At 43.5% G+C, this 13821-nt stretch overlaps 1 protein-coding gene across 1 annotated transcript in view; it reads left to right on the top strand.

The window, feature by feature from the left end:
- The window catches only part of VWF (von Willebrand factor), a 1017342-nt gene that overhangs the window by 780170 nt on the left and 223351 nt on the right, over positions 1-13821 (top strand). The window contains exon 41 of the mRNA XM_069228440.1: positions 4744-4848. Coding sequence (XP_069084541.1) covers positions 4744-4848 — 105 coding nt within the window. The remainder of the gene's footprint in view (positions 1-4743; positions 4849-13821) is intronic.

Below are 13821 nucleotides of genomic sequence, written 5' to 3'. Positions count from 1 at the left end.
GGTCCCCTGCATCAAGTCCGACAAGAAGAGCCCAGCTGACCAGCGTCCAGTGGCCATTCGAGGATTCTGACCAGCTGCATTCTGGGAACTGTAGTCCCAACTTCAAGGAGCAACTCAGAGCTTCTGGAACACTAGATCAATTTGTGGACACTTCAAGGACCCAGAGAGGACTTCTGGAAGAAGATCCAGAAGTTTGGAGAAGTTTGGAGCAACTTTGAAAAAAAGCTCCATAAGTGGACCAACCCAATGTCAAGGGTGAAGCTGGCAACCTTCAACCGAGCCCCAGCCTGAATTTGAGGTTCATCCCGCTGAAAGCTCCGGAGCTCCAGACTTCCAGGATTTGCCTGGGGGCTCATGGAAAGGCAATCTGGATTGAATTTGGCTTGCTGAGGATGACCTCTCGATGTCGAGTGTGAAGGTACAACTTTGACTCAGGCCTCCCGCTCAATGTATCCAAGCAGGGCTCCATTGTGGTCGCCCTCAACTTTGGACTTTGCCCTGGTACAATGCGACAGATGTCCCCGATTGGCACTTTTGGTTTTTAGGCATTAGAAAGCTTTTTTTTCAATTGATCTTTGAAAATTCATATCTCTGGTCCCTACATTGGATTTTTGTTGTTTTGGTGTCATTTTAAAGGTAGAAATATTTCCTGTTTTTATAAAATGGTGTTCGATTTTTATTGTGTGTTGTGTTTAACTTATTTACTGTTTTGTTGATATTAAATGGTTTACAAACCTGTCCCCTAAGTTAAGCCTAACTGCTCATGGGCCAAGCTACAAGGGTTGAGCAAGGATTAATTTATTGAGACCTTGACTGGACCTAGTGGGGGTTTGTGGCCTATTACTAAGTGTGGGTACCTACCTGCCCTTACCAATAACCCACTTTCCAACAGTCATCCAAGTGAGTTCTTGCTCATATAAAATATACCTAATGTTCCTGCGACATATTACAGCAGACTTTTGTTCTGCCCCTTTTATGATTTTGTGAAAAACCACAACAAACAGCCAAAACGTTTTCATAACCATTAACAAAAACATTTACACAACCCCGCCATCTTATAATACAAGTTTCATGCGTACCCACTGATGACTGAATGATGAATTAAATAATAATCAAGCTCACTAATCTCAAATAGAATTGAGTGCTTTCAAAGAGAAAATGCTAAAAAAACAGCACTGTTCCCCATAAAACAGGTTTGTTGCCGAACACTGGAATATGATTGTCAACATTTTTAATGTTGCATGATGCATTTGCTCTGCATTCCCCTTTGAACGGGAATGCCCTATAATTTGGCCTATTACTCAATCATATGTGTACAAACAGTACTTAAACGGAGGAAGCACCAGAGGGAGAGGCGTGGGGTCTATAAGATTCCTGCTCTTACAGGTTGATTGTTTTTTTATTTTAATTAGGGCATTTTACAATGAGCACAACTTGCTTACCTGTGATTACCAGGTTCCCTTGGAGATAAACAGCACAGGTATTAAATACGCACATTAAAGACAACTGGGCTATTTTCTTCCACTCGTTCTGTAAAAAGCTTTTAATTTAATAACCTTGGGCTCTCGAGCAAGAAATATGTGAATGAAGTTACTTTGAACTACCATTTTCTTTAAAAAAAACAGAATTCGGGGAATCACTTTCTGGCTCGAAAGTTACCACTTGAAACAGAATCTTTGTTAATAGATAACTGTTTTTAGATCTGATGTTAGCCAAAACTGTGTGATTTTACTACAATTATATGTGTAATATACTTACTTAAAGGGACTTTCAGTCAGCCTTCTTCATCCATAGGTCTGTTATTGAGTCAGTCACATTTTACGTCCTCCCACTACATCATACTGCATGAGGTCAGCCCGATTTAACCTCTGGTTAGTTAACTTTGAAAGCCCTTTCACAAGGGGTACATTCGCATACAACGGAGTTCCCTGAAGTGCCAGGCACTATTATGCAGTCTGGGCTTTTTGAGACCAAAACATATTTTTGATTTTTTTTGCCTCATCAGTCTGTTTTATTGTTGTAATTGATGTGAACTATGCAGTTTCTTCAACAGTAACGTTTTGCAAAAAACTTGATAAAACAAGCATGACAAAGTGAAAATGTTGCAGCCCGTGGCAGATCTGGTGGCTTAACCAATGCATGTTTCTTTTCTTTTTTATTTCCCTCACTGCTACAACTGAGTAAGGTTATTCAGAATGATTGATGTTTCAAAGCAGTAACTACCTTTAAGGTACAATCACACCCACACACACACACACACACACGCATGTGCGCACACACACGTTTGCAGCTGTTGCTTTAACCTCCAGAGCTATTTCCCTTGTTTTGTAATATGTGCCCTGCACCATGAATTGTGATCCCTGCCGTACTCATAAAAACTTCCTCAACTATTTTACCAGCATAAATTGTAAAAAGTGGAGTGTGTAATTGTAGCCAGCACTACTTACCTTTATGTGCTCATTCTAAGTATCCCAGATTACTCCTGCCTCCCTAAAGTTACCTGTACCCCTAGTATCGGTCATATGGGGCAGGGAAGGGACATTTTCACAGGGATTACAGTTGGAATCCTCAAGTTTCCAGAGAAATTATCATTTACTGGGGATCAGTAATTATAGTCGGACTTCCCAGTTATTCCTCATTTTCCTCTGGAGTTTCACAAACTGATTTTAGATGATTTCACCTGCTGAAATCTCCAGATGAAACTAAACAAATATGTTACTGTGGCCCTCATTATTCCGATAGGACTATAAATGGCTTTTCTGACCTTATTGAATGAACAGGCATTTAATAATGAGTGCGTTGGAGTATCTGAACCATTGACAAATGTAAATATTTCAAGTTAGTCCACCATTACTCTCAATACTAATGAGGCGGGTGAAGAATGCGTGATGTATCGGACTGGAATCACCTGCACTTTTCCCTGTGTAATTCAGAAATTCTGATTGGCTCCTGAATTATTGGAGATTTACAGAACAATTTTGGGACATATTTATGAGTCCCTTGCGCCACTGTTGCATCACTTTTTGTGATGCAACTACGGCACAAACCTTGAACTTATATCTTTGAGACTACGCAAAGCCACTTGGCATGGCTTTGAATGTCCTCATAGACATGGAGTAAGGCCAGGCAGTGCAAATCACTGCGTTGTCTTACTCTGCTCAAGGGAGGCATTCCATGGGTATTGCAGTGGGTGTTCCTGCTAACACACATGGATTGTGATGCATCCCCAGATTTCCAAGAGCTTGTAAACCTGGGGATGCGCCAAAACCTGGCGCCTCTCCATGTGAGGTGCAACGAGGAGAAATATCTTTATTTCTTCCTGTTTGTGTCCACTTTCTACATGTGCAGCACACATAGAAAGGGGAAAAATCCTTTGTGCACAAAGGTGGCCCTTCCTGCACAAAAACAATCCTGGCTACAATGCAGACACCCTTGCACTATGGTGGAAGTGCACCCGCGTTGGCGGGAGGCAGCCAAAACGGCATCAGTGCAGTACATAAGAATAGGAATGTGCCATATTGCATAGATGCAGCACATTCCTGCCCGTTCTTTTGACACAGAGCCCTGCATCTAAATCCCATAAATATGGGCCTGGATGTTCTAGTTGCGGATAATTCAAATATCCACCAAACCTCACCTCACGATTTGTGCAAATTATCAGACATTTTAACAGAGACTCTCAAAGGCCAAGCCACGTGATAAATGTAAATCTCGAATTTTCCTTAACATCGGAATCCTCAATTATGCCAGAGACACCTTAACACAACCAACAATCAGTGCCCCTTTCAATTGTGTTTCACACCTCTTATATCCTGCAGCCTAACTCAGAACCTACCCTACCCAGTAGCTTAGCTGAAAGATACTAGCCCTAATGTCCCTAGTGAATCTAGCGTGGAAAACCGTAATCAAACTATACTGATCAGGTCTTTGCAATATCTATTTTTGCTGCCTCGTGCAATTATTTTCCACCAAGAACAAACTTAACAATACGGAATTCACATCCACCACTACAAAGAAGTACATCCAATTGTCCTATCAAACAAGACTACTGTGATACCCTTGTATAACCTGTCCCCACAAAAAGTGCACTATGGATGGACAAGAAGAAGAATTCGCTTTTGTTTACGTATCTTGAGATACGAGCCATGTTATACTGCCAGCTGAATGAGAGTTCACAACTCGCTGGACCAGGACAACATACGAAATACCGACATATGGACTTCATTTATCGCCATGTGCAAGTCTCTTCTCAATTTAAGAATAGACAAAACTGCAAATTTACAATTACCACGATGGGCTGGTCTTACCCTCTTTGCCTCTGCCAATGGCGACTATGAAAGCATAGCACACCACTGGCAGGTGTGTGGTGGCTATTTTGAATTTTTGGAAAACGTTTTGTGTGGTTGGGAAATAAATATATGCACATAATAACAAATATATGAATATTAGCACATGAGTGTGTGATACGAGTGAGATCAACATACTTAGCTCAAATGATAGCAGTGGAATGGGTCTTCAGAACATGATCTTCACCATTGTCACCCTTGAGATGAGTGAAGGAAACTAAATTAGTTATTGATGTTCCCTATCACCAAAACGCCCGTCCCACAGTAAGGACATGTACTCTGATGTAATTTAAAAATAATTCTATCATTAAAAGAGGCACAGTAGCATCCTATTAGAGGCCCTAGTCTGGCACAAGGTTTGCTGGTTATTTATTGTATGTGTCCTTTTTCGTTTCAGTGTGTGACCTGATTTCCTGTGATTTACCCCCGGTCCCTGTCTGTGAAGATGGACTTGTTCCTGTATTGAATAATCCTGGGGAATGCAAACCTAATTATGCCTGTGGTAAGTGCATAATTACTTGAACAAAGTGCGGGGTTTACATGACAGAGAGAAGCGCGCTTGCGTTTTTTAGGGCGCCTATCAGGAGGTCTGTGAAGGTAGTGTTTCGGTGGGAGACGACTGCTCTACAAATCCCAGAAGTTCGTCACTTAAGTTTTGTGTTTTTCTACCGGTTGTTTTTACATTAGATAACATTGATAACAGAATAAATTAGATATCGTTCGTTCTACATTGTGTTTTACTTCTCAATTCCTAATGTATGTTTAATGTACTGAGACGTACATTTATAAGTACACTATCCTGCAATGCGTTGATCATCGAAAGGTGGTTTGATTATACGTGGGCGCTCTTTTGCTCTGTTCGTCATGCATGATACTTGCAACAGCTAAGTATATTTATGCTTCTGTCTTATTAAACTGTTAATGAGTCATACAAATGAATGGGGATTTTGACTGGGTTTCATGTCAGGCATTAAAATATGATTGGAACAAACTCACGGTTTCTACTTCTGCCGAAACATAATTGGGTATCTCTAGTATTCGGGTGCATTCAGCTCAAATAACCGAATGACTAAAGACTTTCTGGGTGAAAAATATATAGGAAACCACTAATAATGCAAGTACAAAAAATGTAATGTATAAAAGTTTGCCCATCTCGACGTGCATAATGTTATGGACCAACAGCACCTGAATGCACAAGAAAACACAATCTCCATTTACAGCATAAAATCATGCAAGTTCAGATTTCCTTTCATTTCTATGGACTGTGAGGGAGGAGTCATTATTCTAGGCCTATGCAGCACCAGTGGTGCAAGCCTGGGCACTGGAGGACCAAGTTAGCTCCTGAATGCGGAAAGCAATTCAAGACCAAGGGCCTGCTTGAGAGTTTGACAGATAGCTGCTCGATCACGAATGTGACAGATATCCTGTCAGTCTTATTACAAGTGCTTATTACTAATTGCATTGTAATAAGGCTGGCAGGATATCCATCAACATGTGATGGAGTACCCCTCCCCCAGACTATAAACTGCGCTCCATGTAGTATCTGGGTGGGTTCATTGTTATGAGAAAAGAAAGAAGCAAGTACCTTAAAGAGTGGTTGGTTGTCCCATAACAGAGGGGTAATGAGTGGTTTATGTCCTACCTTAACCCCCTCCCCATTTGTCATTCTCTGTATATCTGCGTATTTGGAGTTTGGCTTAAAAGGCTGACTGGCTCAGTGAGCCATTGGAAAACTTAATTCAGTTGGGTTGGGAGGAAGAGGGTTCAATGTGTTAAATGTCATTACTGGAGGTAAAATTGAAACCCAACATGATTTGGGGGAAGAGATGTACAAGAGTTGCCAAACGGGAATGCATTGAACATTACAACACTAGTGGTGGGTATGTGTGTAAGGTGAGTGTGCCTTGCCTCAGGGCTGAGAACTTATATGTGGTAAGATGGTGAAATAGGAATATGGTGTATCACCAGCAGAGGGTGAAAATGGAATAGTTCTGCAAAACACAATACTTTAGCACATCTCCTCTGCCCCATTTACTCATTACGTTGCCTCAGCACCAAGAAGCTCTCCATTACTGCGCACTATAGATAAAGCTACCACACATAACATTTCAACACTAAGATCCATAAGACAAGGCACCTCATTAGTTCTCAACATACAAAACTAAAAGTTAGAGAAAGCAAATAAATAGAAATTATGTACAGTTTTATAATCCATTGTAGTCCTGCTCTGGAATGTCCTCCAATCCAGTGGTCTAGGCCTGTTGGTGCATAGTTTCAGCTCTTGCAGAAGATGATGGTATCCTGGGTGGTTGTAGGACTTAGGGTCAGTCCCTTGGCAAATGTCCCTGATAAATAGGGATCACTTCCAGTTCCAGTGGCCAAACCCACTAAGGGTGAGAAGGTAAAGGCACCTCCCTGGGAAAGCAGAAAGAAATCACAGTGTCTTATTGTCTCTTAGGCTAGATTTGCCGGCAGCATTTATAGGATCGCATGTCTCTGGAGGAGCCGGAGAGCTAGGCTTCCCAGTTGCAATGTGCTCTGTCTTACAGGGTGGTACCTTCGGCTCCTCCAGTCTTCCTAGTTATAGTCATGCCTACCCAAGGGTGCAGGAATTAGGACAGAGGGACAGTCTTCAGTGACTAAAGTGTGATTTTCTCTCACGCAGCACTAGGAGACTGAGGTGCCTATGTATGACAACCCAGGCGACCAGTTGATATTCTCCGATTGCCATTCATTAAACCTAAACTATGTTCTAATTTTCTACGGGAGCAACCGTGATTCTCCATAGAAAGAGTTCAAGTTCTGGATGAAAACAATACACAAGGAGTCCAAAAGCACTCTTTACCACGTCACCATAAGAATAGGATTGGAAATGTTTTCGGTAGTTATTTTCCAGTGTATTGTTACCAAAATATTTAAGTTTTTTCTTGCCTTACTCCTATTCACTTTCGTATGTGAAATTTCAGGTTGTAGTGCTACATTTGAAAGGTTTTAAGGCAGCAATGTTAAAGCAGCAGTACTACATGGTATAGGAATCAGCAATCCTTGAGGAGAAAGGGGACATCATGTGAGCCGTGTGATTGCAAACATTTAACAGCTTCACATCCAGAGATGTGCTACATCCCAATTTATAATTTAGTTCATGGTAAAGTTTGCTTAAAGTGGGCACCCGTGCATTCTTCCAGAGCCATCATGCAATGCGTTCTGTAAGATCTAGGCCTAGAGAATGTGTTTTCTGCCTTATACATGAAAACCCAATTTCTCCAGAATTCTTGAGTTTGAGTGAGTCTTGCTTGCTTGCCGTATTTCAAGGCTGAGCTTTATATGACAGTGCAACTCGAGGTCGCCTTGATATTGTGCCCCGTTTCCTGGTTTCAAGCTGGAGGGCTTGGTGGCATCATGCCAGTTGCACTGCACAGCAACCACACACTGCGACTTTCTTCGAATGGATGTTGGAAAGAATGCCACTCAGATTTGGCGACTGTTCTGCTATCTTGTTGACTGTTAGTGTACAAGTTGATTGATTGGCTCCTAATTCCTCATTATGGTGGAACGCAGAACGTGTTTTCTGGTGGCTACGCTTGCATTCCTTATCTTATCCTCTCATAAGAGACAGGATTAGCCACAAATGACCACTGTGGCTGTGGGAGTATCTGACCTGCTATCCTATGAGCTCCAGCTTGCCCAGTGGAAGCTGTTGTCGTTCAGTGGCTTTACATTTCTCAATTGTTCCAGGATGTTCACTTTTTTTGTCTGGGTGTGCCTCCGTCTCTGGGTGTCCATGTGCTCATAGAAACAAACAGTACAATCTTGGCACATCCCTCTTTAGCATCCTCGCGAAGTCAGCTTCACTCTTTCCTCCGATCTTGGCTTGCCGATCTAGACGTCACGTCCCATGTGACGAGAATCCCACCCTCACATGGCGCTTGAAAATGCCAAAACTATACCACTGTGGTGTCATCTTAGTGGTTCTTTATACCTCATTTGTCATCTAAACAAGAAGCCATCTTCTCATAGAAGTGCACACGTGCGCAATGTTCAGCCCAGCATTTACCAGTGGGTTGTTGCTGCACGTACTTGGAGTAGTTTTTCTGAGGTCTGTGGACGATAGGTCTGTGCACCTCTCTCGGAGTTCATTGGCCAGCGGACTGTCTCGGAGCCGCGTGACTGCGCACATGGAAACTTTTTACAATTCCCACCGACTGTAGCTGAGAATCTAAAATTAACACAAAGCAGATTTACATATGCTTCACCGATGTCACCCTGTGTGTTTAAAATACAATAAAAATGCAAATGGTACTAACACGTGTGGTTGTTTATTACTAATGAGATGTTTCCGCAAAAAATCTAAATATTCTCATCCGTGTGAGAGATAACATTTTATGATATAAATTGCCACACGGTGTGAATATCAGTCTATATAGAAACAAAAATGTATAATTCATGCATCGAAGAATGTATAGCACTAGTTGTGCTTGCATAGGGTGCAGTACTCCTGCTGTAGCTTATAGGCATTTTGCCATATTCGTAAATGAGCAGTAGGTAATAAAAAATACATGCCATTTGTTTTTTAACCTTACAACACTGAAATACTAATTTAGCTGCCCAGGAATAAAGTGTGAGTTCTGCAGGTACATTGCCCCCAGATCACCCTTGTCCTCGCCCCCTTCATTACAAGTGAGATATATCCTATCTCTCTGTACAGAAAAAAAATAACAGAGGAATGCTAGTAACTACTGCCTCACCCCCTTCCCGCTGGAGGATGCTTAAGCAGTACCTACCCAGCATTGTTCCTGTTCTCTTTTCTGTCTGCCTGCAGGCTGATGAGGATATGGAATGGGGGTTATTCCTATGGGGCTTGGGCAATCGGTTGGTTACGGTTATCGCTGAACGACACTTCAGGTGGGCAAGGGTGTTGGCTAGCATGATTCACGTCTCCCTGCTTGTGGGACTTGGGGGGAGATGCGTGGGACCCATAGGCCATGTTGTGTTTTGGGAGAAGACTTTGAGCGTGTGGCTTACCTGTTTCCATTTGCGCTTGAGCATCCATGAGGGGGTGCGTATGGTGGACCGGTTTCCGGCTCTCCAGGCGTTGTGTGGACATAATAGGAGGCCTTCCATGGCAGTGATTGGTCCCATCCAGGACAAATCTGAGCACCACTAGTCTCACATGGATGGAATGCAGTGATGCCACCATATTCTGTAACATGTCGGGGCAACTGCTTCCAAATGTAAGTACTTCATAGCTGTGCTATGGTGATGGAGGGGGTCACCAGAGCGGCCTGGCTCCGGCATGTAGGTACCCCCCATGGTATTCCCATGGTATTCCCTTTGGAGTGAGTGTGACTAAAAGGGAAAACCCCTCCCCGGCATTAGCCAGACCAGAGGCAAATCGCCCCCTACCCCTTGACCTACCCCACCGTGAACTACCCGTTCAGGTAGGCCATTCATTATCCACTTTGAGCACCCCACTTATTGCGTGTGCTCCGACCCTGACGAATGCCCCTGACCTACCAGCACCTAGTGAGGGCAGAAACATGTTGGTCATCCATTTTTTATTTTAGACTCCAGGAGACATTACTCTCCAACGAGCCTTTTCCCCTTGCTTTTAGTCTTACCAGCATGCACCTATATTAAAACTAGCAGCAACTATCAGTGACATGCTTGGTAATTTTATTACTCACCTCAGCTGGATCTAAGTAACTATCCAGTAAGTTTAATTTCAGTACTCCCTCCGGTTCTTTTAACCAAGAGGTTGAGTCCGCCCAAGCAGTATCATCTTGCTTGGGTGGGGCTAGGTGGTCATATGATGAAGCATGACACTATTATGTGTGTGAGACCACCTAGTCCGTAAGGGAGACTCCCCCTTCCCCTGTGGGACTACACAGCACCCCCCCTGTCTGGATATTCTCCAACAATGATTCCCCCGCGTTAGGATCCAAAGCCACCTAACCAACACCGATTTAAGACTGACCCAGTCTTACTTTCGGTTCCCTACTACCCCACACCTTTAGTGATTATATAGATTTCTTTAGGGAGGCGGTGTGGGCTAGCAACACTCCCAGTGCTCTCCTTTTGTGTATTTGTTGGGGGCCAACATTACACATTGTTTTTCCTGGCTGACATTCCAGCAAGATGGGTGTGTCAGCTGGTGGGGTGGCACATCTCCCTGTCTGCCTGAAGGAGTTGCAGGGATATGCGTAGGTTGTTGGAAAGATTTGGCAGGAGCATCCCAATTTTGGTTCAGAGTCCTTGATGCTTTTCAGCATAATCTGTGCAGGAGGCATGGGAGCCCAGCCAGACTGGCGGTTCCACCTTTAACCTTGGGGTCTTGGGTTCCATGCTTGACTCTCCTGACTCCTGAAGCTCATTACTGGGTGATGACGATATTGTGGTGTGATGAGGAGCTTGGCAGGTTCTTACTGGGGTCCCCCATGCTCTCTCACCTCTCCGATCCAGAACTTTATTTCATGCATCATTGTTAGCACTGTGTATCATTGTCAGCACTGCACAGAGACCTCAACACTTCAGTATGGGTTTGTACAAAATTCAACGAGGTGGTTATGCTATCCAGTTTGCACAACCAATATGACCATTTAGTATCACGGGTTAAGAAAAGTCCTGAGTCCAGACAGAAAAAGTCCCACGGGTGCCTCACTGGTAGGTTATACCCAGCCACCAAGGGTGTAAGGTATGTTGACTGAGAATCAATCAACCTTGTTAAATGACAGAAGTTACCAGGGCACACCTGAGCAGTTCAACAATCCAAAGCATATGCTTACTTTAATGAGAGTCTTGATCATGTCTTGAAAATATAGTAGATTTATGCCTTCCAAATTGTGACATATCCAAAGAAAACAGCCAATACATGTTTTGGCATCTAGACTTTTTCAAGGTTGTGAAAATATTTGGAAAAGAAAGACGATATGCATTTTCAGATGTCATCACAATAGCAGGGATACCTGTCCAATAAACTTTCACTATCTAAGCAGATGTTTCACTAGTTAGTGCCAAGTGCAAAATTGGTTCAGTGCCTGCAAAAAGAAAAAGTGTGTATACCAGTGTGCACATGGAGTTAGGGCACAGATACACACCTATCATAAGAGAGGAGATTATAAATCAAGAGGTGGGAACAAAGAAGATAAAGATCGAACAAGAGCCAGTTGGCTCGTGTAAAAGTATGAGCCACATGCGGCATGCCAAACTCAGTGGATTGTAAGTTGTCATGCAGTAGAAAGTCAAAAACAAATGATTCATCAGTAAAGATTCTAGAAAAAAACATGTGACAGTAAGTAAAATTGTTGATGGTGACTAAGTAAGTCATACAGAGAGGGAGACATACCTTGTAATATTGAAAAAGGATCACATCTAGTAGAGGATACAGTATAGAAATTCCTGACCCTTAAGAAGTGAAGACAAGAGAAACTATTAATGTTATCCATATGCCCTAGAAAGGGCTAATCTAAGATGGAAAACACCTAATTCAGCCAAGTAAATGGAGAAGTATGAAAATACCTAGAACCGTTGAAGATGAAATGTACTTGTAAATATTGATGATTCACAATATAAAAATATCGGCAAAGGGTTGTTGATGCCTATAAGTAATAAGGGTGATGAAATTAACCTTAATTCAGAAACTTGCACTCCCTTAATTTGGCGTTAATCACACCAAACCAAGCGGTAAAGCTAAAATTAGCCAGTGTAGCGGGCATAATGTAAACACATTTGCTGATGGAAAACAAGAAATCAGTAAAAGAACTAAAATAAAAGATTACCCCATATGCACAAAATAGAAAGGACAGCCTTACCTATCGTGGACTGAATGCCGTATGTTAGAATGAGTTCAGGTATTCAAAAGTAAATGGCCAAGGAGCGACCTTTGACCCTGTCACCAGACTCGACTACGGGAACGCCCTCTACTCAGGAACTACAAACAAGCTCCTGAGACGACTCCAACGCATCCAGAACGCCTCGGCCCGACTCATCCTCGATGTCCCCCGCCGCAGCCCCATCACACTCCACCTGAGAGGCCTGCACTGGCTCCCCGTCAACAAAAGGATCACCTTCAAGCTCCTGATCCACGCACACAAAGCACTGCACAACACCGGACCCACCTACCTCAACAACCGACTCAGCTTCCACACCCCCACCCGAAGCCTCCGCTCAGCCAACCTCGCCCTCGCCACAGTCCCCCGCATCCGAAAAACCACAGCCGGCGGCAGATCCTTCTCCTACCTCGCCGCCAAGACCTGGAACACTCTCCCCACCATCCTACGACAGACCCAGGACCTGCTGGCCTTCAGAAGACTCCTCAAGACCTGTCTCTTCGACCAGTAGCACCCCCCCCTCCCCAGCGCCTTGAGACCCTCGCGGGTATGTAGCGCGCTTTACAAATGCAGTGATTGATTGATGATAATCCTGTAAAAAATATATATTGCCGATTAGGACATAGTGTTGTCATGAAAAGTCTGTGTATAGATAGTATTTGGTGAAGGCTAAAAATCATATACCAACGGTACTCGAGTGAAGGTCACAGCCTTTAAAAGGCCCTTTTAGTATGTTGTATGGTAGTTATTTGATAGCTGTAACAGAACGAGAATATAGTTGATTTGGATTGTTGGACTGCTCAGGTGTGCTCTGGTAACTCCTGTCATTTATTACTTCAGTACGGGTTATTTGTTTAAATAGGAGCTTTACTTCTGGGTTGCAGTGTGCGCGGTGCACAGTGGGGTGTGTGTGTTTATACTGGTCTTGGATTTGCAGAGTCATGGTTGGTTCAATGGGGACGCATCATATCCCGGTCTTTGGGTGCATACTGCTTTGTGATTTCCAGATGCCTTGGAGGTGGTGTACTGGAAGATTCCTATGTGGAGGTCCATGTGGTCAGAATAGTGTTCCGGTCATTTCTGTGAAGTCACTTCTATGTGCGTCTCGGAATGCAGCTGTTTTATTTCTTAGCTGTGAGGTCTTGAAGAGGTGAAAAACTTTGCACTTGTATAGCACACTACTTACCCATTAGGGTCTCAAGGCACTGTACACATACTGCTTTTGAACCCCTCCTTGCTTTTCCCTGTGAAGCACCCACTCCTGGACAGCCCCAAGGTGAAGCCAAGCATCCAAGCACTGTGAGGGCCATTGTGGAGATTAAGCAAGCTATTGCCCAGAGTTACAGAGTGGGATCCATTAATTAGATTAGGCACCGAGGCGAGAATTATCTGGTCTAAGGGAATTGAGCCCAAGACCCGCCAAGGTGGGAATTGAACCCTAGTCCCAGACCAGATCTCTGCATAAGGGTCTGCCGCTCTAACCATTGTGCCACACTACTCCACCGGTGTGAATGAGTCCAAACACGTTTGTTTCCCCTGGCCCAGTTTAGTGCAGTTGCTTTCTTGACAAAGGCTGCAGCAGTGTGGATTCCAAGTGGTGTACCTGCCAGGGCTGCCGCCTATGGACCTGGGGTACTAGGTTCGAGTCT

This window comes from Pleurodeles waltl, chromosome 4_1, assembly GCF_031143425.1.
Source record: "Pleurodeles waltl isolate 20211129_DDA chromosome 4_1, aPleWal1.hap1.20221129, whole genome shotgun sequence".
Lineage (NCBI taxonomy): Eukaryota > Metazoa > Chordata > Amphibia > Caudata > Salamandridae > Pleurodeles > Pleurodeles waltl.
This window is presented reverse-complemented; position numbering and strand designations above follow the sequence as displayed.